Source organism: Diabrotica virgifera, chromosome 4 (genome assembly GCF_917563875.1).
Source record: "Diabrotica virgifera virgifera chromosome 4, PGI_DIABVI_V3a".
NCBI lineage: Eukaryota > Metazoa > Arthropoda > Insecta > Coleoptera > Chrysomelidae > Diabrotica > Diabrotica virgifera.
Genome location: NC_065446.1, coordinates 215,564,037 through 215,590,145, shown reverse-complemented (window position 1 = coordinate 215,590,145; position 26,109 = coordinate 215,564,037). Strand labels below are relative to the sequence as shown.

At 32.8% G+C, this 26,109-nt stretch overlaps 1 protein-coding gene across 1 annotated transcript in view; it reads right to left on the bottom strand.

Annotated features, from left to right (window-relative positions):
* LOC114336774 (ATP-binding cassette sub-family C member 4) overlaps positions 1-26,109 on the bottom strand; it is a 100,045-nt gene that overhangs the window by 15,836 nt on the left and 58,100 nt on the right. Inside the window, exons 12-13 of the mRNA XM_028287151.2 lie at positions 21,143-21,373; positions 20,791-21,089 (exon numbers count right to left, since the gene is read on the bottom strand). Coding sequence (XP_028142952.1) covers positions 20,791-21,089; positions 21,143-21,373 — 530 coding nt within the window. The remainder of the gene's footprint in view (positions 1-20,790; positions 21,090-21,142; positions 21,374-26,109) is intronic.

Sequence of the window (26,109 nt, the reverse complement as noted above, 5' to 3'; positions counted from 1 at the left end):
TGTATTTGAAAAAATGTGTTTAATCTTCACGACAAAACAATCGCGTGACTACAAATCGCAAGTGGAGTCCGAGACTTAGTCCATGTGGTGAGACCGCTCCCGTCTGAAAAAAATTCTGATTCGGTTTCTTTGTGGATTCCTATTCAAAAATGTCCCATTTAAACAAATCTCAAGGGTACCGGGCGGAATTTTTGATCAGAAATTGTTTAAACAATTTTTTTAAACAAATACAAAAGATCACCTTTTTTGGTCCGAAAAATATTTTTTAGGTTTTTTGGGCCATTCTAAACAAGAAAGGTATCTTGTGACCAACTAGACTAGTGGGTCGCTGACACTAGTGGGTCGCGACCCACCGGTTGGGAGACGCTGTTTTAGAGTTACAAGCGATTACAAGCGATTACAACAAGCGGTTATAAGCGATTTTAAATCTGAAAAATGCGAAAATACGCATTTTCAAGGCTTAAAAACTCATATTTAAGTTAGTATTTTTGAGGTTGCCAAGTACTTAAATTGTAGTTTAAACATTCATTTTCAAGATTATGGGGTATTATTATCGGGTCTAACCTTAATTTAGACCACTGTTTTTTAACTATTAATTATGCGTGTCCGTCCGGTTTTTTTGTCGGTGCGGCGCTGTCTATTTCAAAAATCTCCTATTTTCCTCCTAAAGATATATTTTTTAGATTCTTTGGGACATTCTAAATAAAATATGTTTTTTATTTTTCGTTAATAGTTTTAAAGTTATAAGCGATTTAAAATTCGAAAAATGCGAAAATATGCATTTTTGGATTTTAAATCACTTATAACGTTATAACTTTAAAACTATTAACTTTTGAGAAAAATAACTAGAAACGTATTTTATTTAGTATGTAGGCTATTGATTATGTTCAAAATAAGAGAGCTAAAAGGAAGTGACTACAACTTTAACGGGATTTTATTGGCTCATATGGTCAATGGACCTCTAAATTTGAAAAATCCGTGAAGTTCTACCATTTAAACGGGTGCATTTTTGGGAAAGGGATGAATTAGTCCCTAGGCACAGGGTGAATTAGGGAAAGTTCTATGCAATTTCGGTACAAACACGTCTACAGGAAAATTGTTCCAGGTTAAATTTACTATCGAAATATCTGATTTTAAAGTCAAAAACATTTTTTTTACAAAAATATATTCAAAAGAAAAGCAAGAAAAAACACGAAAGAAAGCAATTTTTTGTCACATAACTTTTTTCCACAGGGATATAGGTACAGGCATTGCTTAAGAGAAATACAACTTCCATCCTTCCTCTTTAAAATGAAGTTTGGTAAAAGTCTCTGGAATTTATAGTTTCCGAAACAGGATTTTTCAAATTTCGCCTCTCACAGCATTTTTGGGCAACTTTCCCCATTATTTCGCAAACAATGTTCTGTAACTTTTTTCTACGCATTTCTAGGTATATGCAATGGTACATTTAGTAGAAATAGAATTTACCAGTCAATTACCTTTAAAATTGTCTATTGTATAAGGTTATACGGCTCTATTTAAACAAGTTATGCTTTTTCAAGGTTTTATACTTATAAAGATTACATATATACATTGTTAAGGTTGATCTGAACCCCCCAAAAATAAACTACACATTCAAAAAATTTGAAAAAAATTGAGAAGGTATATGTGATCACTAGAAGTATTTTGACAAATTTTGAGCAAACTTCATGTTTTCGTTTTCGAAAAAACTCAAAAAAACTCCTTTTTTTCAAGTATAAAGCGGGAAAACTAAACATACAATTTTGTTAATTTTCTTACAGCATAAAGATATAATCCTAGGAAATATTTATGAATTTTTTTAAAATTTTTGAATGTACAGTTTTGCCACAGTAGGAAAAAATAATATGTTTCGGCTTATAATAAAGCTGCCGGTAAGAAATTGGATAAAATTTCAATAACAACATATATAAAACTGTAACAATGGAAAATATTTCCAATAAAATGTTGAATATTTTTTCCTAAACATATGAAAAATCTCGTTAAACAAGAAATATATCTTGAATTGCCGCTAAGAATTTGTGCCGCCATGACATTGCGCCATTTACACCATCGGTAATATTTATGTTCGATAGATAGCAGTGCCTTCCGCTTCAATCGCGTCACACAGAACTTTATCCTAACAGCGTTGCCATATCAATTACTTTGTACAACAAAATGATTTAATGTTAGTAGGTAATATAAGCCTACTACTTAACGTCTATTTATAACGCATCAACGTGACCTTCTGAAATTAATTTAACTACTTTTGTTGAAATATTTTCAGTCCCCTTGGCCGTATTAGATTTTGATATATTTAGGGCCGGTACTTTCTGTTTCGGTTAAACCCTAGTTGGCAATTGGCATTTTAATGTTTTTAAGTACCATAAAGTTGTCTTTTTTTATTTGTATTTTTTCATGTATCTCTGAAGCTTTGTATTTGACTATATTTTGAATTGGAATTGGAGCATAGTCTTCATTTGTCTATTGGCATTTTAATGTTTTTAAGTACCATAAAGTTGTCTTTTTTTATTTTTATTTTTTCATGTATCTCTGAAGCTTTGTATTTGACTATATTTTGAATTGGAATTGGAGCATAGTCTTCATTTGTCAAATAGTGTTTCTAATAACTACCATCCATGATATTTCTCTTTTATCGCACTTTTATGTTTATTAAAGATTTTAATTGAAATTATTACTTTATCTTTAAAATTTTCATTGTCCATTACTTTTTGCATTTGTGCTGAGCTAAATTTAAGGGAAAACAATTGGACGATATGTAAATAGATATGGAGTAAGAGCAGTAAATGACCACTTCTAAAATTAATTGAGGGGAGGTTAAAAATATTTTCACCTTCATATTAAAAATAAAAAAGGATCAATATACAAGGAATAATAGGTAACAATCAATTTTAAAAATCTTACATCTATATTGATTTCTTCTCTGTACAAAAACAACAGAAATAAATAAGAAAAAAGAAAAAATATGTTGTCACTTAATAATAGGTATGTTAAATAAACGTATTGATTAGTCTGATGGAAGTAGAACTTAAAACTGTTATATGGAGCTAATCTAGATCGGTATAAATTAAATGAGAAAGAAAAAAAATCTAATAAACAGTTTCTTTAAGAGCAGGAAGAGAAAGATTATGGAATATTAGAAAATGAAAACGGCGCGGCAGAATAATCATCGATAAAGAAGTAAAAAGAGGAAACGCGATAACGATATCTGGAACAATTGTTTTATCTGATAAGAAACGAAGAACAGCCAGAAATTCCTATCAAAATAAAAAAATATAGTAAAGCAGTGTGCATTGTTTCTGTGTTTGAAAAAGGTTATGGGTTTTTACGAGCTTGTCCGGACGGGTCAGTAAGTGACAATAATATTGTGGAAGTTAGTGACTGTATTCATCCCGAGAATATACATCTCGAGAGGCAGCCGAATCCATAAAAACATGTAGCTTGTTAAGTGAATGTTCCTAAAGAAAACAATAACTTCTTCTTTAGCCTGGTTGCATCCACTCCTGGACAAAGGCCTCCCATTAGTTCTCCACTCTTCTCTGTTTTGTGCTATTTGGTACCAGTTTCTCCCCACTTTTGCTTTGAAGTCATCTAGCCATCGTTTTTGTGGTCTTCCTCTACTACGACTATGCTCGCGTGGTCTCCAATGTAAAATGTTTCTCGTCCACCTTTCGTTGTTTTGCCGTGGCACGTGTACTGTCCTATCCAGCTCCATTTCATTTGCGCAATTCTTCCAATAACATATTCCACCTTCGTCCTGTTTCGTATGTCCCATTTCGAACATGTTCTCTTAGAGATACTCCTAAGATAGCTCGTTCGATGGCCCTCTGTGTTGTTCTTAATATATTGGCTGATAACCCTGTAAGTGTCACGGTCTCCACTCCATAAGTCTTATCTGGTAGAATACAACTGTTGAGTACCCTTTTTTCTAGATTTATTGGTATCTTTTTGTTTTTCAACACATCACTGAGTCTTGCAACTGCTGCCCAAGTAATTCAGATTCTTATAGCTATCTCGTCCGTTTGATTCTGTTTGCCTAGTTTGATCGTGTGACTCTTCGACCCTTTCGATCTCACTTCCAACTAAGTCGATTCTGATATTTTGATTTGTCATCACTTTTGTTTTATTTAAATTCATTTTTAAACCGCCCCTCTCAGATTCATGTTTAATCATCTTTAGTATGTAGATTGGTTCTTCTGTATTGTTGCTTATGAGCACTATGTCATCGGCAAATCTTAGATGACTTCCTTGCGTTATTAATTCCGTTTAATACGGTCCAGAGTTCTATGGAATCGAATGCCCCATTGTACAGCAAGAACAACAATACAAATTAAATATTAACGGTAGGCGGCCAGCAGTCTGAGAGAGTAAAAAATATATTTACTGGGAACGATAATCACAGAAAATAACGATTATACTCCAGAAATAAGAGAGAGAATTGAAAAAGCACGTGCCAACTTCGTGAAAATGAAAAAGATTTTATGCAGCAAAGATCTGATATTGGCCCTCAGAATAAGGCTAATTATATGTTATGTACATAGTGTGCTTTACTAAGGAGCTGAATCATGGACATTAAATCGAAATGCAATAAATCGACGAGCAAGACAGAGAAGAACTAGTTTTGATGTTAGTGAAATAGTTTTGAGTATTTTTTTCTGTTAACAATCATTTTTAATATCTTTATTATAACTTTTTTGGACCTTATTCTGCGGTATCTCATGAAACTGATTACGCAAAAAGATCTCATGGGAATATTTTTCTCAAGAAACACGATGTTTTCGCCTTGCTTAAACATATTTTGCCGAATTTAAAATCAAAATCCTATTCTTTTCTTCTATTCTTTTTCTATCATACATTGACTTTATTCTCTCAGATATTTTTAGTTCTTAACACGTTGATGAACAGAACGTCTATAGACGACATTTTTAAAATAACGAGTTATGACAAAAAATCGGTAGATTTTTGTAGATTTTTTGTCACATTACATCTACAGATGCATATGAAATATAATACGACATCCATGATGGTCGTCGTCCACATGTTTACAAAAAACATATGGTTTCCATAAAACAAATTTAGCAATTTGGCTATTACACTGGCGGACAAAAAATTTAGGTCACTAGATGAATTATTTGATGCCTTGGATTTCCTAAACCTGTTGTCTGATTTGAATGATTTTTTTAGTATGTTATAGCTTTATTATTTAAGAATCTTAATGTGTTAATATTGTTGCTAGACAGGTAAATGTCATTTTATACCGGGTGTAACAATCATACTGTGTTTTTCCTTAAAGTTCGGAACACTCTGTGGAATATTATAGTATAGATAAAATATTGAGATTAGAACTCAATTGTAGCCTTAGGCTTTCTTAACATTTTCTTTTCTGATTCATTTGCTTATAATGGATAATAAAAAAGTTAGGTACTTTAATAACTAGCCATGTTCTTCATCAATACAAGGTGTTTCTAAATAAGGGTGACAAACTTTAAGGGGTAATTCTACATGAAAAATAATGACAATTTGCTTTATAAACATATGTCCACAAATGCTTAATTTCCGTGATACGGGATGTTGAATTTTTTCTTACCAACTGACGGTTTATTTCTTGCTCTAAAACCGATTGAGATATGCAACTGAAATTTGGTAGGTTTTAAGAGGTAGTTATTGCGCATTGTTTGACATACCATTAAGAATTTTATATTCACCATTGGCGTGCATACGAGTATAAATATTTTAGATACATCCCGTATGCACGCCAATGGCGAATATAAAATTCTTAATTGTATGCCAAACAATGCGCAATAACTACCTCTTAAAACCTACCAAATTTCAGTTGCATATCTCAATCGGTTTTAGAGCAACAAATAAACCGTCAGTTGGTAAGAAAAAATTCAACATCCCGTATCACGGAAATTAAGCATTTGTGGACAATGTTTATAAAGAAAACGGTCATTATTTTTTCATGTAGAATTACCACTTAAAGTTTGTCGCCCTTATTTAGAAACACCCTGTATTGATGAAGAACGTGGCTAGTTGTTAAAGTACCTAACTTTCTTATTATCCAACATAAGCAAATGAATAAAAAAGAAAGTGTTAAGAAAGCCTAAGGCTACAATTGAGTTCTAATTTCAATATTTGAGGCGTCCAGAGCAACAGTGGCCTAACCCACATCCCACAATTTTACCAAAATGCTTTTAATACATTAAAGTTATGCATTACTTCAGTGTTTTCAGATGCAGCGTGGCTGAAGCAACCATTGCTTGAACTAGTCTGCATCTGAAAACACTTAAATAAAGAATAACTTTAATGTAATAATATCGTTTTGGTAAAATTGTGGGATGTTTGTTAGGCCACTGCTGCTCTGAGCGCCTCATTTTATCTATGCTATAATATTCCACAGCGTGTTCCGAACTTTAGGGAAAAACACAGTATGATTGTTACACCCGGTATAAAATGACATTTACCTGTCTAGCAAACAATATTAACACATTAAGATTCTTAAATAATAAAGCTATAACATACTAAAAAAATCATTCAAATCGGACAAGAGGTTTAGGAAATCCGAGGCATCAAATAATTCATCTAGTGACCTCAATTTTTTGCGCACCAGTGTATATTCTACTTTGCAAAATTCATATAGGGTCACAACACTTGCTTATACATTTGACGCACTGTCCGTCAACGTGTTAAAAAGTTTATGTATAAACAAAATTTGTGCTAATACATTTTTACAAGATTGCAAGCGGTCATAAAATTTTATTACCATTTTTCAGTGTGAGATAAGAGCTGACTAACAACTGGAATATTTAGTTACCGAGAAACATAATATGCAATTAGTCTATGATGTGAGGCCGCTCTCGTCTGAAAAAAATTCTGATTTGGTTTCTTTGCGGATTCCTATTCAAAAATGTCCCCTTTAAATAAATCAGAAGGGTGCCGGCGAAATTTTTGGGCAGAAATTGTCTAAACAATGTTTCTAAAAAAATTCACAAGATTGGTAATTGGTATTTAGTGTAACTCAATCTGAATCTTTCTGAATCTATTTCGATTATGACTGGTCGATGTTGGCTGAGGGGGGGAACTATGGAGTACGGTTCGGAAGCTTGGGAGTAGTTGCAACTGTGAGTTACTCGAAACCCAGCATAGATCGAGGTTGCGACTTTGCGCCATCTCCTATAAAAGAAAGTAGTTTTATCTTTTAGACTATGAATAAGGTGAATATTGATTTCTTCGGCCAATTCCAGGAGTTTCCCCCATTTACATATGGTGACTGCTTAAGTCCTGTAAACTGTAGGTTGGTTGTTGGTTTTCCACAGTTTTATCGTGCGATATGATTGGCGTATGTAATTGGTACATTGTAAATAATTAAATAAATAAATAAATTGTTTAAAAAACTATGGTAATAATAATATACAAAATTTAAAGAGAAGTAGTCCCGGTTGTGTGGTAGCTCCCGCATGAAAAATGCTTCCCATTCAGTTTCTCTGGAATTCCTGCTCAAAAATGTCTCCTTTAAACATTATGAGAAGGGTGCCGGACGGCATTTTTGGGCAGAAATTGTTTAAATAACTTTTTTCTACAACCGTGTTAAAAATGCAATTTTTAGCACTCCATACGAGCATTAAAAATGCTACTTTAAGGCACTAGTGCTTTAAAATTTTTGAGGCACTGCAGTTAAAAGTGAATTGTCAAATTGTGAAACGTCAAAATATTTATATTTCATATTTCATTTATTAACATTAATATTAATAGTACAACTTGCTCAATTTGAAAAAGGTAGTTTAAAACGTTTTGTAAAATTTAATTTGAACTGTATTATTGCATTTTTAACACGTTTGTAGAAAAAACTATTAAAATTTGTTAGAATATACTTACAACAATAAAAGTAGATGTTATTCTATAGTTGTTATGTTATGATTTACGTATTAACAATAGGGCTTTTCATCGATTGTCATTTGTTTCGAGCTTCTGTCATGTGTCACATAATATTAATATATCTACGTCATACGTCTTTGGTTTGTATCATTGATATCTACCAATAACGTATGACGTAGATATATTAATATTATGTGACACATGACAGAAGCTCGAAACAAATGACTGTGAATGAAAAGCCCTATATAGACGGTTTTGATGTAATGTCAAGAAAAATATAAAAATGGAATGTCAGTCAAGTTCAAGTAAAAGTTTTTGTAGGTATTGTCATTGTCCTGTAAGTGAGAATGAATAAATTATAATTGTTGATATATAAGACGTTTGTAGAAAAAATATTGTATGATATACGTGTTAAAAAGTACATTTTTAAGGCACTGATGAATTGCAGAATTCGCTTCGCTGATTCTGCAAACTTTCACATGCCTGCCTTAAACGTGTACTTTTAAACTTTTAACACTTATATCATAAATAACTATTAAATTTTATTTTTATCGCCCATAATTAACAAGTAAAAAACAACGATTTATTTTTGAAATAAGCCCCGGTTACCCAGCAAAATCTTAAAATTAAATGTTTAAGCTTCGATTTTATGCACTTATCAACTACAAAAATAATAATAATTATCAGTTTTCAAGCCTCTAACTCGAATATGCGTATGTTCGCATTTTTCAGATTTTAAATCGCTTATAACTCAAAAACTGTGAACTTGTCAGAAAAATGTAAACAAACTTTTTTATTTAGTATTACCCTAAAAACCTGAAAAAATATTTTCCCGTGCAAAATAGAAGATTGTTGAAATAGAACCTGCCGCATCGGCATTAAAATTGGATGGACGCATAATAACATCAACAAATCGAACGAATATAATATAGCTCATAGAGAAAGCTTTTATATGAAACAGATGGTCACGTTTATAAGGAGGCTTGTTGACGAGGGATGTTACGGCCGCAGAGCGGGCGGTGGTGAGATGACGTTGTCAGATCTATGCACCTCCATAGCACCTACTCAGTTGGAACGCAAAATCCTATGCTAAAACGTTACAGGGCCGTAAACTTCTACTCACTATATATTCTTTGATACATTTTAAAAAGAACGGTCTAAATTTAAGACAGAACCGACTACTCTTCATAATTTTGAAAAAAAAAAAATGTTTAAACTTTAATACAAGCACTTGGCTATTTCAGATATATTAATATACATAAATCTAAGTTTTTAAACTTCGAAAATGCGTATTATCGCATTTTTCAGATTTTAAATCGCCCTTAACTCGAAATCTATCAACTTTTGAGAAAAATGACAACATACCTTTCTTGTTAGAATGGATCAAAAAACCTAAAAAAATATTTTCCGGAGCAAAAAGGGTGATCTTTTAAATTTCTTAAAAAAAAATTTTTAAACAATTTCTGGCCAAAAATTTCGCCCTGCGCACTTCATATTTCCTTAAAGAGAACATTTCTGAATAGGAATCCGCAGAGAAACCGAACCATAATTTTTTTTAGACGGGAGTGGCATCACGTCATAGACTAAATGTTTCTTGCTAACATTACATTTTGTTATTAGGCCTTGATAAAATTACTGTCTAAACAATTTGGCAACAGGGCCAATTGAGCCAATGGGTGTAAGGACAAAATAGTGTTCAGGTTTCTACATTATTACAGAGTCATCATGTAGAAATCTACAATTAAGTTGAAAATGTTACCACAGTAACATGCTACAGTACAGCCATCTCTAGGATCAGAAACAAATTAATTAAGGGTTCATATCAACCTTAAATAAAAAATGCTTATTATCTTTACTTTAAAATGCAAAAAATTCTAGGACTATTTTTAAACAAGATATTCGTAGGATATCCAAGGGTACCTATCCGTAATTTGAGAAAATTTGATTTTTTTTTAATATTTTTAATTAGAAGAATATAATTGCATGTTATAATATAATTTTTAATTCCAAATAACTTTTCTTAATAAAACTTTTCGATATTGTGAAATATAAAGTTACTTTACTCTTGAGCGAAATTCATATTCTTTAACATACCTCGTACACTATTGATAACGTTTTATATCTGATGATTGCGTCTTAGGTTTTAGTCTACGCAGAGCATTTTGTAAACAATATTTTTTTTATAAAGTTAATAATAAAAAAGTTTTGCATATTACTATGGGTCCAACTTAGTGGGACCTATTGCATGTGCATATATCACATTTTGAAAAAGCATATCTTGTTTACAAATAACTCTAGATTTTTTTGCAATACACCATTTTAAAGTAAAGAAAATAGTCTTTTTTTTTTTATTGTACAATATATATACCTAATTACACAATAAAAAAAGTTATAATGAGAAATTTAAAAATAATCGTAAAATATATCAAAAATCGTTAAAAGTATAAAATTTTAAACAAACACATCTTGCTTAAAACTAGTCATACAGCCTTCTACTATAGACAAAGTAAATTAAATTTTCTTCTCATTAAATGTAACATTACATATATTAGGTCTGGATCCCGCGTATGAAAAAAAAGTTGATTAATAGCAAGCTGAAAATTTGTTAATAGCTTAAGGGTGTCTAGTCGGATAAACTTTGATATATGGGAACACTGGAACAGGGGCAGTTTTAATTGTGGAACAGGTTAAAAATTTGGAACGGTCACACCACGAAAACAGCACATTTATTTTGTCCGACAAAACATACTTAAACTCTCCTAACAGAGATTAAACTCTCATGCAAAAATCAGACTGCTATTTATTACCTGTCATAATTCCTGTCATTTGACATATTCTACATGTTCCACTCATTAAAACGCCCATTTGGTGATAAATAGCAGTCTGATTTTTGCATGAGAGTTTAATCTCTGTTCGGAGAGGTTAAGTCTGTTCTGTCGGACAAAATAAATGTGCCGTTTTCGTGGTGTGACCGTTCCAAATTTTTAACCTGTTCCACAATTAAAACTGCCCCTGTTCCAGTGTTCCCATATATCAAAGTTTGTCCGACTAGACACCCTTAAGCTATTAACAAATTTTCAGCTTGCTATTAATCAACTTTTTTTTCATACGCGGGATCCAGACCTATATGTACTAGTCGAAGAGATAGAAGCGGATTTTGTGCGTGATAAGTAATATGGAAAAACTATACGTGGATATGTTGAATTAGTTGTGTACATGACTTTCACCAACAGCCGCAAACCAGAGTGGGGGACGAGGGTATTTATAAGGGGTCAAAGTCGCCGTTTTTATTATTTTTTTTTGTGACGCTCATGATCGAGATAGTGCACCAAAATTTGGGAATAAGTAGGTCATGAAATAACTAAGTATAATCTCCAGGGATGGAACGCTGCGTGGCCGATAAAGGGGTGTGGGTAGGTGTGAATATAAAAAATATAAGGGTTTTTTTTAGACATTCGTGATTGAGAGAGTGCACCAAAATTTGGAAATATATAGACCATAACATAACTAAGTAAAATCCTCAGAGCCGGAAACCCGAGGTGGGGGACGAGGGTGGTTATAAGGAGTCAAATTCGCCGTTTTTATTATTTTTTTTGTGACGCTCATGATCGAGATAGTGCACCAAAACTTTGGAATAAGTCGATCATGAGGTAACTAAGTATAATATCCAGGGGTGGAACGCTGCGTGGCCGCTAAAGGGGTGGGGTAGGTGTGCATATAAAAAATATAAGGGGTTTTTTGCGACGTTCTAGATTGAGATAGTGCACCAAAATTTGGGAATAAGTAGACCATGACTTAGCTAAGTAAAATCCCCAGAGCCGGAAACCAAAGTTGCGGATGAGGGTAGTTTTAAGGGGTCAAAGTCGCAGTGCGTATTATTTTTTTTTGTGACTTAGCACAACATTTGTCCCCCACGCAGCGTTCCGCCCCTGGATATTTTACTTAGTAATGTCATGATCTACTTATTCCCAAATTTTGGTGCACTATCTCGATCACGAACGACAAAAAAACCCCCATATATTTTTATACTCACCCCTGCCTACCACCCCTTTGTACCCCAAGCAGCATTCCGCCCCTGGAGATTTTACTAAGTTACGTCATGACCTACTTACTATCAAATTTTGGTGCACTATCTCCATCATGAGCGCCACAAAAAAAATAAAAACCACGAATATTACCCCTTATAACTATCCTCGTCCGTCACTCTGGTTTCCGCCTCTGGGGATATTACTTAGTTATGTCATGGTCTACTTATTCCCAAATTTTGGTGCACTATCTCAATCACGAACGTCGCAAAAAACCCTTTACATTTTTTTATGTTCACCCCTGCCCCACCCCTTTGTCGGCCAAGCGGCGTTCCACTCCTGGAGATTTTACTTAGTTACGTCATGACCTACTTATTCCCAAATTCTGGTGCACTATCTCGATCATGAGCGTCACAAAAAAATAATAATAAACGGGATTTTGACCCCTTATAACTACCTTCCTCCCCCACTCTGGTTTCCGGCTCTGGGGATTTTACTTACTTATGTCATGGTCTACTTATACCCAAATTTTGGTGCACTATCTCAATCACGAACGTTGCAAAAAGCCCCTTATATTTTTTATATTCACCCCTACCCCCACCCCTTTGTCGGCCATGCAGTGTTGCGCCCCTAGAGATTTTACTTAGGTACGTCATGACCTACTTATTCCCAAATTTTGGTGCACTATCTCGATCATTAGCTTCATAAAAAAATAATAAAAACCGCGACTTTGACCCCTTATAACTACCCTCGGCCCCAACTCTGGTTTCCGGTCGTTGGTGAAAGTCATGTACACAACTAATTCAACATATCCCCGTATAGTTTTTCCATATTATTTATCACGCACAAAATCCGCTCCCAGCTCTTAGACTATACCTAAATCTACGTAGAGAAAAGTTACAGAACAATGTTTGTGAAGTAACAAGGAAAATGGGCCAAAATCGCAGTGAGTGCCGAACTTGGAAAAATCGTATTTTGGAAACTGTAAATCATGGAGACTTTTACCAAACGCTATTTTAAAGAGAAAGGATGGAAGTTTTTTTATGTGAAGCAATGTCTATAGTCTATACCTATATCCCCGTGGAAAAACGTTATGGGGCAAAAAATAAAATTGCTATCTTTCGTGTTTTTTTCTTGCTTGAGAAAAATAGAAGATTTTTGGAAATAGTGCGCGGCACCGGCAAAAAAATCGGATGGACACGCATAATTAACAATTAAATAACAACGGCGTGAATTGAAGTTAGACCCGATCAGCCTGCAGAATCTTAAAAATGGATGTTTAAACTACAATTTAAGAATTTGGCAACCTCAAAATTCTAATTTAAATATGATTTTTTAAGTTTGAAAATGCGTATTTTCGAATTTTTCAGATGTTACATAGCCTAAAACTCAAAAACTGTTAATTTTTGAGAAAAATCACAAGATACATTTCTTGTTTAGAATGACCCAAATAACCTAAAAAAATATTTTTTGGGTCAAAAAAGGTGATCTTTTGTATTTATTTAAAAATATTATTTAAACAATTTCTGCCCAAAAATTCCCCCCGGCACCCTTCAGATTTGTTTAAAGGGGACATTTTTGTACATAAATCCACAAAGAAACCAAATCAGAAATTTTTCAGACGGGAGCGGTCTTACTGGACTAAGTGAGTTTGGCCTGAAGTGTAAGTCATTATATCAGGATAAAGTAGTTTAGCCTAGTCAGTCGAAAGTAATTGATTACAGATTGGTTGCTGATTTAAACGTAAGTTTAGAAGACACTATTAAGAGTTGTAAGACTTTTAAGTATTTAGGGTAAATGATAAACCGAGATGGCACTTGTATGAAAGATATAGAAATAAAAATAGTACGGGGAAAACAAGCCACGAAAGCACTCCATGGAATGATATGGAAGAACACTCTAACTAAAGAAAAAAAAAAAGGTATCAGGGCGTAGTGCAGAATATTACCGTTGATTGATGTATTAATATATTAATATTTCAATCAACGATATTACCTTACAAGAGCCTAAGGATATCCAGTGAAAACAATAATATGAAATAAAATACGTACAGCTGAATTTGAGTTTATGAGGTGTCTACAAATCACCAGGTAGAACAGAATAAGGACAGAGGAAATATGAAACAGAATAGAAGTAGAACGCTCAATTACAAAAAAGTTGTGGTAGTAAAAGTAGAGCCCTGAAATGGTACGAGCATGTACAAAGAAGGCCGGAGCACAGGTGGCCGAAAAGGTTACTGGAGTGGGACTCGCGGGAAGGAAGACGGAGAGGAAGATCTGCTGTGAGATCGAAAACTCACATAGGAAATGCGATGATAGATAGAGACCTCAGAGATGGCGACTGGGAGAATAGACTGCTATGGAAGACGAAAACGGCAAACTCATAATGGGAAAAATCCAAGAAGAAGAAAGTAATTCAGTGAACTAGTACGGCTTAGTATAAATAATAAATTGAAAAAAATACTATGTTCTTGCAAAAATAATCATTTTTATTAAAATTACAATTATTAGTAACAAACAAACAATATTATATTCGCGGTTGGACGGACATACATTAGGTCAAATTTCTCACCTTAATTACCATCCTTGGATTATAAGCTTTCATTTGACACCTTATTTGTCATTCTACCTGGTATAATGACGGAGGAGTTGAGTTCTGGGACAGACAGACAGACGGACGGACGGACAGACGGACGTGGATAATTCAACGTTTTCACATTTTTTCAAAATTGGTGAAAACAATATTAATTCGTACTCGACTTTATTCGTAAGTGTATCTTTTCTTTTAATTTTTAGTGAAAACCTCATCCATTTATTTATTATTGATTTATATACAAGATAATAATTATAAAAGAATATATTGATTTATAACATGTATCAATATCTTCATTCGATGTATCAATGATACAATATATCGATATATAATTGTTTTTCCCATCCCTGTTGGGACGTGATTTGGGAATTCCCTGCATGTAAAAGTCCTTACATATTCGCTAAATTACTTTCGACTCGGCTAAATTGGTTTAGACTAGGCCGTACTAGTTTATCCTGAATCCTGAAGTGTGAGTATTTATTATATCAGGATAAACTAGTTTGGCCTGAAGTGTGTGTATTTATACAGGGTGTTTCATTAATAATTGTCCATATAGTAACTGGAAAAACCTTAGCACAAACTACAAAGATTTAACCTTAAACACTTAAATAAAATGTGGTCCCTTACTGAGTTACAGGGTGTTTTATCTAAAAATTTAAAAATTATTTTTGCTCAGCATTTTAAAACTATTCAACGTATTCTTTTCATACTTGGCACAAAGTGCGACTACTATACACCCTACTAAATTATGATAAACAAACGTTTCTAGCTACTACCAGAGGCGTACGACAGGGGATAGTGAATGGTTGACCCTTCTCAATTTCGACGCCACTGGAGGAATTACTATTTTAGTGCCGTTTTTAGATTTTCCAATACTTTCTACGTAAATAATATACTCTTCATTGGTAACGATAAAGTCATTCGTTTTCCAAATATTTGAAGTTAAATATGAAACGGCACAGTTATTTTGATTAATTTATGATATGATTCATATGATTACAATTTAAAAATTATTTGTACCCAGTACTTTAAAACTATTTGGCGTATCCTTATCATACTTGGCAGAAAGTGTAGGTACTGTACACCCTACTAAATTAAGATAAATAAACGTTTCTAGCTACTACCAGAGGCGTACGACAGGGGATAGTGGCGGGTTGTCCCTTCCCAAATTCTACGCCACTGACGAAATTGCTATTTTAGTGTAATTTTTTGATTTTCCAGTACTTTTTATGTAAATAATATACTCTTCATTCGAAACGATAAAATGATTAGTTTTCGAGATATTTGAAATTAAATATGAAGCGACACAATACATTAATCAAAATAACTGTGTCGTTTCATTTTTAAGTTCAAAGATCTCGAAAACTAATGACTTTATCGTTACGAATGAAGAGTATATTATTTCCATAGAAAGTATTGGAGAATCCAATAATTGAACTAAAATAGCAATTCCGCCAGTGGCGTAGAATTTGGAAAGGGTCAACCATTCACTTTCCCCCGTAGTACGCCTCTGGTAATAGCCAGAAACGTTTGTTTATCATAATTTAGTAGGGTGTCTAGTAGTCGCACTTCCTGCCAAGTATAAAAAGGATACGTCGAATAGATTTAAAATGCTGAGCAAAAATAATTTTTAAATTATTAGATAAAACACCCTGTAACTCAGTAAGAAACCACATTTTATTTAAGAGTTTTAGGTTAAATCTTCGTATTTTGTGCTAAGGTTTCTCCAGTTAGTATACGGACAATTATTAATGAAACACCCTGTATTAGGATAAACTAGTTTGTCCTGAAATCGGGATTGGCCGGTAACATATAAAACAATTAAAAATATACGATACAGTCGAACTTGCTTATTAGAATACCGGTTGTAGGAACATTCCGGTTTAAGGAATAGAAATTTGAGATCTCCGAAACGTTTCCAGTTTTATTCCTTAATAAATTGTATACGTTTATGGGAATATTTTTCTGAACCTATTTCTTTGTGGCATCTTTAATTTATATAGTAATTGTTAAATAAGCCATAATTTAATTTGGGAATTAATTTTATTGACGTTTCGACTTCCACTTCGGAAGTCGTTATCAAAATACATACAAAATATTAATAAATAAAACAAATTTTGTTTATGTTGCTTGGTAACGACGACATTCTATAATAATTTAATTTGATCTGATTCATTCATATCGGAAATTCAGACTAATATTATACATTGGAAATTAGATGATTTTAAAATGATATTACAGAAAAAGAAAAAGAAAAAGGAGAAATAGACGAACATTTGGTTAATAAAATCTTCAAAGCGACAAACGGATGGTTTTGCAGATGGAAAAATCGTACACGAGATTCCTTCAAAAAAATGTTGGAGAAGCAAAAGTTGCCGATGTATTTGCCGCAAATACATGGATAACGGATGTGTTTATGATGAACAAGCCTACGTTGTTTCACTAGTTATGCACTTTTTTATTTTCTCTTGCGCTATAGGACTTGACCAGTGGCTTGATTTACAAAAGATATCTTCAATATCCTCCTGTAAATCCACATCTCGAAGATTTCGATCTTCTTTTCGGTGGCTTGCTTCATTCTTAAGGCTTCGACTCCATATCGAAAGAACTTAGCACCTCACTATCCTCATACTGGACTGTAAACTTTTGTCCGCTGTCGTAAAATAAGGATAAACTATGTACCACAATAATATGAATGCAAGTAGAAGCAAAAACAATAGGCTATTTTGGGCACGTCTTAAGAAGCTTACTATATATAGAAAAATATCTATAACCATTGGAACTCTACTGTGTGAAGGAGTGGAAATGCTAGAAGATAGGGAGAAATGGAGAAAAGTTCATAAAATCAAGATATTACTATACCTACAGGGTCATTGATTAGTGGGGTAAAGCTCCGTAGATCCCTTATAGTAATAGATAGCAATAAAAGTTAATAACAAAAATTGTAGCCAAATTTGAGCTTCACATTTCAAAATTAATTAAAATGTTACAGGGTGTTCGATAACATAGTGACAGACCAAGCTTTTGTTGTTTTAAATAGAACACCCTGTATTTTATTTTATAGTCGAAATCTTCTTAACTTAACCATTACAAAAATATAAAGGTTTGTTATGTTATACATGGTATTTACAAAGTCCAAAGTAATTTTTTATACAGGGTATCCAAGACAAATTTTTTTAAATTAATTAATTGATACAAAAAGAAGAATGTATGTAGTTTATTTTACTCAAAATACATTCTACTGCTGACAGAAAACAGAAAAAAATTTTTATTTGATAAATAAATATTGTTTGTTGCTTAAATTCAATATTCAACCTACCAAGAGGCAGATGGGTGGCAGCTTGAACATTGAAATTAAGCAAAAAGCAATGTTTATTTATCAAAAATCATTTTTTTCTGTTTTGTGACAGCAGTAGAATGTATATTAAATTAAATAAATTACATAACTTCTTCTTTTTGTGTCAATTAATTTAATTTAAAAAAATTCTCTTAGACACTCTGTATAAAAAATTATGTTAATGTTTATATTACTGAATAGAGAATTGAATAACCTTTCAAATGAGTTAGCACACAACCCCTACTCCCTATTTAAAAATAAGGGGTGGGGGATGTGGAAGGGGGTTGACAAATGACAGATGTATGTACCTACCGTAAAAATGTGTCCCCCTTAGATCAAAAATCGACCTTTTTCGTCATTTTCTTAAAATCTAATAAATACTGCCAAATATCGAGGTGGACACTTTTATTTGGCCCACTCTGTGTTATTAAAAATCACTTTATCGCTTTTCTTCTTTTCTCAATTGAGTATTAGTTTTTGTGATACAGTATATAAATTATTACAATCACTGAATACATAGTTAGTGAAAAAATTATCATATTAATTAACTGAATTAATAATTGAAGCAAGTAACAGTTATCCAAGAACATTCAAAAGCCATCTCTTTAAAGTTAATCATGACATTGTCAAGTAATGTTTACATATCCATACCAGTGAGAATTTTACTACACGTAATTTGCCGTGTAAAGGCAGAAAAAGAAGGGATAGCCGTAAAATATTTGCTCCTTTACTCTTAAAGTACAGTGGAACCTCGATAAGTCGGATTAATCGGGACCGCGGCCGATCCGAGTTATCGAAAATCCGGGTTAGCCGGAGAATATGGTAAGAATGAATAAAATACGGCCTACTTACAAATAAACTCCATTATAATTGCAAAAAACAAGAAATACATATGCACAGTACATCTAAATTACGTACAGTTGTATTCAGTATTGTTCATTTCATGGTAAAAAGTCAGTCAAACTGAAAAAAAAAGTTGTTTTGTCTGATCAAAATCGGTCCGGGTTAGCCGGACTTCCAGGTTATCGGAGACCGACTTATAGGGGTTCCACTGTAACCCCAAAAAAATCGGTACAGTTTATATTCTGTCAATCTGGGCTGCCACGCTACTGGTCCATGGAAAAATGAAAATATCTCGAAAACTAATAAATTTAGTCATAGGGAATGTTAATACAAATTGAGTAGGGTCATTCCAAAGGTCATCCATTTTTTATAAAAATTAAGTTGGCACTGAATATCGCTGTAACATTGATTTTGACATACTATTATAACAAAATACTGTTGCAAATCGCCTCTTGTTCTATATAAAATAAGTCTAAATATTGCGCATCTTTCCAAAATGCGCGTTATCCACGAGCAGTGTCATCTCAAAGCGAACCTTATCCTTTACAGCCAATGGCTGCCTCCGATTTTTAGCCACGTGATCGTTTTGACGTTTTAACTTGCGTGATTAGATTAGGTTATTTTACTGTTTATTATTGAAAAAGTGTAAATTCTTTATACTTAATTAGTGAAGTAAAACCTAATTATTGTTCTTACCGACAAAGTACGTGTTTAATATTTTAAACTGTTATGGAAGAAGCACCTAAAGAAGTACTAAAAGGTTGTGGCAGAAAGAAGGTTTCTAATCCAAAACTGTGGGCAAAAATACAAAAAAATATAACAGGTAAATATGCTTTATTAGTTTACTGTCAAATCTGTGCTATAAATAACTAGTAATTCGATAAAACTGTTTATTCAAGTATTATTTTTTCTGTATTGCTTCTATCAATCCAATCAATCGTTTGTTTCAGATATGCAGCAAAGAGAGATTACTGCGAAAGTTATTTTCCAGAACCTGCTGAATTAATAGTTTAATAACTAAAAAATGTGTTTAGTGTTTTTGTTTTTTAGCTTATGTGACCATAACATTATTGTTATTTTAGCCAAAATCTGTTTTAGGTATAAGATTATTGTTTCGAATAAAAATATTCGTTCACACTACTTCCTTTGTCTACATTATTGTTATTCCAAAAAGCTTCTTATCCACTGCGTTGTTCCAAAGTGCGTCTTATCCAAATTATATTTAGTTTTTTTGAGCTAATGACGCAAAAACGATTTGAAAAACCTTAACGTATACTAATGTTATGAATTATTAATGAACACTAAAAAGTTTCATACAAAAAGAACCATCTGATAATAAAAAAATGGTTTTTTCTAATTCTTCAACATTTTTCTCGAAGGGATAAGATTTACTTTGGAATGACCCTACTCAATTAAAGCACGGTAATGGTACTTTTAGATAGTGATATAAAATACAGGGTGTTCCTTTTAAAATTAGGTACTGAGAAATTAATGTTCTTGCGCTTTGACTCACCCTGTATTCAATATAAAGAAAATTAGCAATCTCAATAATTGCCGTTGTGCTTATTTTTATTTATACAGGGAGTTGAACTTGTTACGACTTTTACATAAAATTGGTTATAACTTTTAAGTATCCATAACATACCAAACCTTTATATTTTTGTAATGGAGAAGTTAAGAAGATTTCGAATATAAAATAAAATACAGAGTGTTCCATTTAAAAAAACATAGGTTTGGTCTGCCACTATGTTATCGAACACCCTTTAACATTCTAACTAATTTTGTAATGTGAAGCTTAAAGTGGGCTACAATTTCTGTTTTTAACTTTTATCGCTATCTATTACTATAAACGGATCTACGGAGCTTTACCACACTAACCAATCACCCTGTATAATAAGTTAACGACAAAAAAGCAGCATGATATTTCATTATGTTTCTAATTAAGTGTTTTAATATTCTTCTTTAATATTCTTCTCCTACATCTCATACGTGATAATCTTCAAAAGATTCTCAAAAGTTTTGGATCGGGGACTTTTGCAAGATTTTGTTTTATACCGATTAAATATATTATTAGTAGTTTTGAATATCTCTAAATATTACCTTTTCTTTGTCCCTAATCTGTAGCGATAAATCCTTTATAATAGTAGGTCCATCCTCAAAGTATTTTAGTTTCATTGATTTAAACTCAATTTTTCCGGAAAGAGGCCAGTTTTTCGGTAACGGTTTCGGCTTTGTTGGATCAGGTTCTGGTGAAAGTTGCTTATATTCTAGAACTCTCTCCACAGATAATAACTGATTCGAAATGTTTGCTGTAATTCTCATGGCGAATTGGATCATACCCGTTAGAGAGGAAGCTTGGGATATTGCCAAACCAACGGCACCACCAGTGATACCCATAGCTAAAAAATAATATTGTTAAGGAGGTTAATACAGAAAATATAGAACTTGTTACCTTCGTCAAATGTAAGAATACTAAAGATCAGTACAGTAATGAAGATGCATGAAAACATGTCCAAAGTGAATCCAAAGGCCGAACCACAAGCAATGGACATAAATGATACACTTATGTGGTAATCTTGAAGTTTGTCGAATTCTCTTTGCAAAGTCTTCTCGGTCCTAAGTGCTCTGATTGTTGGTAATCCTTGCAGAGTTGAATTAAGGTGTGTATATATTGGACTTCTTACTAAAACAAGGAAAAACATATTATAATTTGGATGATGTGTCATGATATTTTATAATATAAACTATACTAAAATAAAATTTAAAAATATTCAGTAACCATGAACTAAACACATAGTAAATTACCACTAATAAGAGAACTGAAATTGTTGACAGCAAGTGTCATTCAAAATTGGAAATAAGTTAGAGTGCTGAAGTTTTTATAAATAAAATTTTAAAAGACTCCCCTTAAATGCAGGCGATAAGCAATGGTAATAAGTTGCTGTTTAGTGTTTTCTTTATTATTGGCCTCGTATTCACACATAACTCCTGCAAAACAACGTTTTTCTTCTTTTGACCATTTTGATCTGTGTTGCATCCGATTAATTTGCTTTGGCGTTATGTGCTGTTTATCTATTTTTTTTTCGTAGTCCAGAAAGCCACTGCGCATCAGCTAGGAAAAATATTCCGATTCGGGTTTTTTGCACAATCTTACTCAAAAAGGACCCCTTTTAACAAATTTGCATGTTGCCAGGACCAAAAGTGGGTCAAAAATTTTTTAAATGTTTTTTTTTCTTAAATTTTTTTTTTGCATGGAACAAAGTTTTTTAGGTTTTTTGGATCATTACAAATAGAAAAGGTCTTTAGTGACTTTTCTCTAAAGTTGATAGTTTTTGACATATAAGCGATTAAAAAATTGCGAAATCGGCCATTTTTAACCCTCAAAAACTATGTGAACAACTAAAAATTTGAATGTTGCCAAGGTAGGTATATATTCTTTAAACATCGATTAGTGAAGTCCAGAAGAGTTTTTTTCAATACAATATTCAAAACTCCTTTGTTTTTTAATTGCTAATCAAGCGTGCGTTTCCACCGTTGCAAGTGTATGTGTATACACTTATAAGTACAGTATGATGCAAATGAAAGGAATAAATTCGTTATTTCGTAAACCGGCAACTTTAAGGAAAAATTCCGAAACAGGTCGATTTTTATATTTAAGTTATGATATTGTGGCATGTATGGTATACTAGTGACGTCATCCATCTGGGCGTGATGACGTAATCGATAATTTTTTTAAATGAGATTAGGGGTCGTGTGCTAGCTCATTTAAAAGGTTCTTCAATTCTCTAGTCAGTATTATAAACATTTACATAATTCTTTATACAGGGTGTTCAAAAAATTTTTATTAAATTAAATTATTTGATAAAAAAAGAAGAATGTATGTAATTTATTTAATTCAAAATACATTTTACTGCTTTCACAAATCAGAAAACAAAGTGTATCTCACAAATAAACATTGCTTTTCGCTTAGATTTAATGTTCAAACTTCCAAGAATCAAGTGGCTGGCGAGAGCTGGCTTGAACATTGAATTTAATCGAAAAGCAATGTTTATTTGTGAAATAAACATTTTTTAGTTTTCTGGTAACAGTAAAATGTATTTTGAATTAAATAAATTACATACATTCTTGTTTTTTTTTTCAAATAATTTAATTAAAAACTTTTTTGGTCACCCTGTATAAATAATTATGTAAATGTTTATATTACTGAATAGAGAATTAAAGAACCTTTCAAATGAGCTAGCACACGACCCCTATTCTCATTTAAAAAAATCATCGATTACGTCATCACGCCCAGATGGATGAGGTCAGTAGTATACCGTATATGCCACAATAAAATATCATAACTTAAAAATAAAAATCGACTTGTTTAGGGATTTTTCCTTAAAGTCGTTGGTTTACGAAATAACGAATTTATTCCTTTCATTTGCATCATACTGTATACACATGCAACGGTGGAAAATAGTGTCACGCACGCTTGATTAGCAATTAAAAAACAAAGGAGTTTTGATTATTGTATTGCAAAAAACTCTTCGGGATTTCATCACCCGATGTTTAAAGAATATCTACATCTACCTACCTTGGCAACATTCAAATTTTCAGTTTTTCACATAGTTTTTGAGGGTTAAAAATGGCCGATTTCGCAATTTTTAAATTTTTAATCGCTAATATGTCAAAAACTAACAACTTTACAGAAAATTCACTAAAGACCTTTTCTGTTTGGAATGATCCAAAAAACCTAAATAAATTTTTTTCCATGGAAAATCAATAATTTTAGGAAAAAAAAACGTTTAAACATTTTTTGACCCACTTTTGGTCTTGGCAACATGCAAATTTGTTAAAACGGGTACTTTTTGAGTAAGATTGTGCAAAAAATCCGAATCGGAATATTTTTCCTAGCGGATGCGGAGTGGCTTTCAGGACTATCTGCGATGTTTGATACTTGGTGTTGATTGTTTTGAATGGAGTGAACTACTTCAGTATTTCTTGTGTTAGACTATTTCCTGGTAGTCTTTTTGAATATATATCAAAAAAACTTCATACGCCTTTTTCTGGATTCTGTTCGAGACTTGTATTCGGTATCTATGTTCGAGTTTTTTTCAACTGTTTTGATCGACTGTTGTCTATATTCATCTTCTGTTTGTCTAACACGATGATTTTTTGTGTTGGTATTGAGCCTGTTGCCAATAGATTAAGATTTTTCGAAGGATGCTTGAATGACTATTTTTCTGGGAGTTCCTTTAGCGTCTCAATCTGTACGATTGCAGTATGTTCGTCTTATTCTCAACATTAACTGTGGTGCTACAGACCTAGTTGAGCCCCGAACTTCCTCAGTCTATTTTGTTAGTCGTTTATATTAACCGCCAACCATTGATAATTTGCTAATCCAATCTTCCTCTCGTTTCCTCATATAAATCTTGGTCTAGCTCTACTCCTATTTCCTTCTGATACAGGTAATAGGGTTCGCTTAGGCGGGTAATTTTCATTTGCTCCTGACATAATATGTCCAGCCCATCTAAGCATAGCTATTTTTATAAAAGATATTACATCTCTACCATTTACTATTTCTTTAATCTTCTTGTACAGTTCGAAATTATATCGCCTTCTCCAAATAACATTCTCACATATAGCGCCCATTATTCTTCTTAGTTTCGTGCTTTCGAAGACGAGCAGCCTGTTTGCATCTGGGGATGGTCCATGTTTCTGACCCATATGTCAGCACTGGTAGGATATGTTCTATATACAGGGTGTCCAGAAACTCTACCGACAAACGAAGACAGGAGATTCCTCAGATAATTTCAAGACAATTTAACCCAATTCACCTAGTCCGCAAATGCTTCCTAAAGGAACTAGAGCTATTTGAAGGTTGCGTCTGGTAATTAGTTTTTCTTAAATATCTCCAGAACGCTTCTATTTAGAAAAACGAAAATGAATACACGTATTTATCTTTCAGAGATAAATCGACTCCATCTATTGCAAATTTCTAGTACCGGTCATAGGCGTCCGTTTTGGGTAGGGCAACAGATATTACCGCATAACTTTTTTGTTTTTAATTTTTAAGCATTTTTGAGTCTGGATTATTAAAATGTAAGGTTTTGTAGTACTAAAAGGTACTTTTGCTTTAAGTCGATAGGATACAGAGTTTTCTAGAAAAATCGATTTTAAAATTTTTCGTTTTTTGAATATCAAAAAAAAAATAAAAAAAAAACGATTTAGAAAAACGAAAACTGGTACGTTTATTTATATTTCAGAGATGAATCGATTTCATTAATTGCGAATTTCTAGTACAGGAAATATGCGTCCGTTTTGGGTAGGTCAACGGTTATTTTATTGCATAACTTTTTTGCCTTTAATTTTTAAGAATTTTTGACACTACATTATTAAATTATGAGGTATTCTAGTACTAAAAGGTACTCTTGCTTTAAGTTGATAAAATACACCGTTTTTTTTTTAAATTTTTTTTTTAAATTTTTTTCCAAATTCAGAAAACGAAAAACTGTCCCCAACGAAAAACTGGTTGTATACTGTCCCCACTGTTATTCAATTTATATTCAGATAGACTATTTAAGGAAGCGCTGCATAATTTGGAATGGTGTGTGAAAGTTAATGAAATTCTGATAAATAAAATCAGATATGCAGGCGATACAGTTATTTTAAGTGATGATATGAATGGATTAAATTATTAAACACCTTTTAAATGTCATTGACACAGTGGGAAGAGAGTTTGGCCTAAACATAAACTGCTCAAAAACAAAATAAATGGTATTTAGCCGTTTGGCCCATCAAAATTCACGGTTATATGTTGATGGTTATATAATTCAAAGAGTATCCAGTTTTAAATATCTTGGTTGCCATATTACTGAACAACTAGATCCAGATATAGAGATAAAATGTAGAATCGAGATAGACCGCACGACATTATTAAAAATGAGGTCATTCTTCTGTCATGATAACTTGCAACTTCAACTTCGAAAGCGCATTATTAAATGTTATATTTGGTTAGTCCTCTTGTATGCTGTCGAAACATGGACATTAAAAATGTCGCCCATTAATCGTTTGGAGGCCTACGAAAGGTGGCTCCCCAGACGTATACTGAAAATACCATAGACGGCTATGCTGACAAAAGTGCCAGTCCTTAAGAGATCAAATGCTGCCCGCGAGCTGCTTGATAACATCAAATATAGAAAGATGGCCTATTTTGGACACGTAGTAAGGGGAGACCGGTAAAATGTTCTTCAACTTAATATGATGAGTAAAATCGAAGGATGCAGAGGAATTGGTAGAAAGCAGGCCCCTTGGTTGAAGAATATCAGGGAGTAGACAGGAATAAAGAAAGCAGAACACCTATTTAGAATAGCTCGAGACAGATACAGTTTCGCCATGTTAATCGCCAACGTCAAGGAGACTTGATAGGGCAAGTTA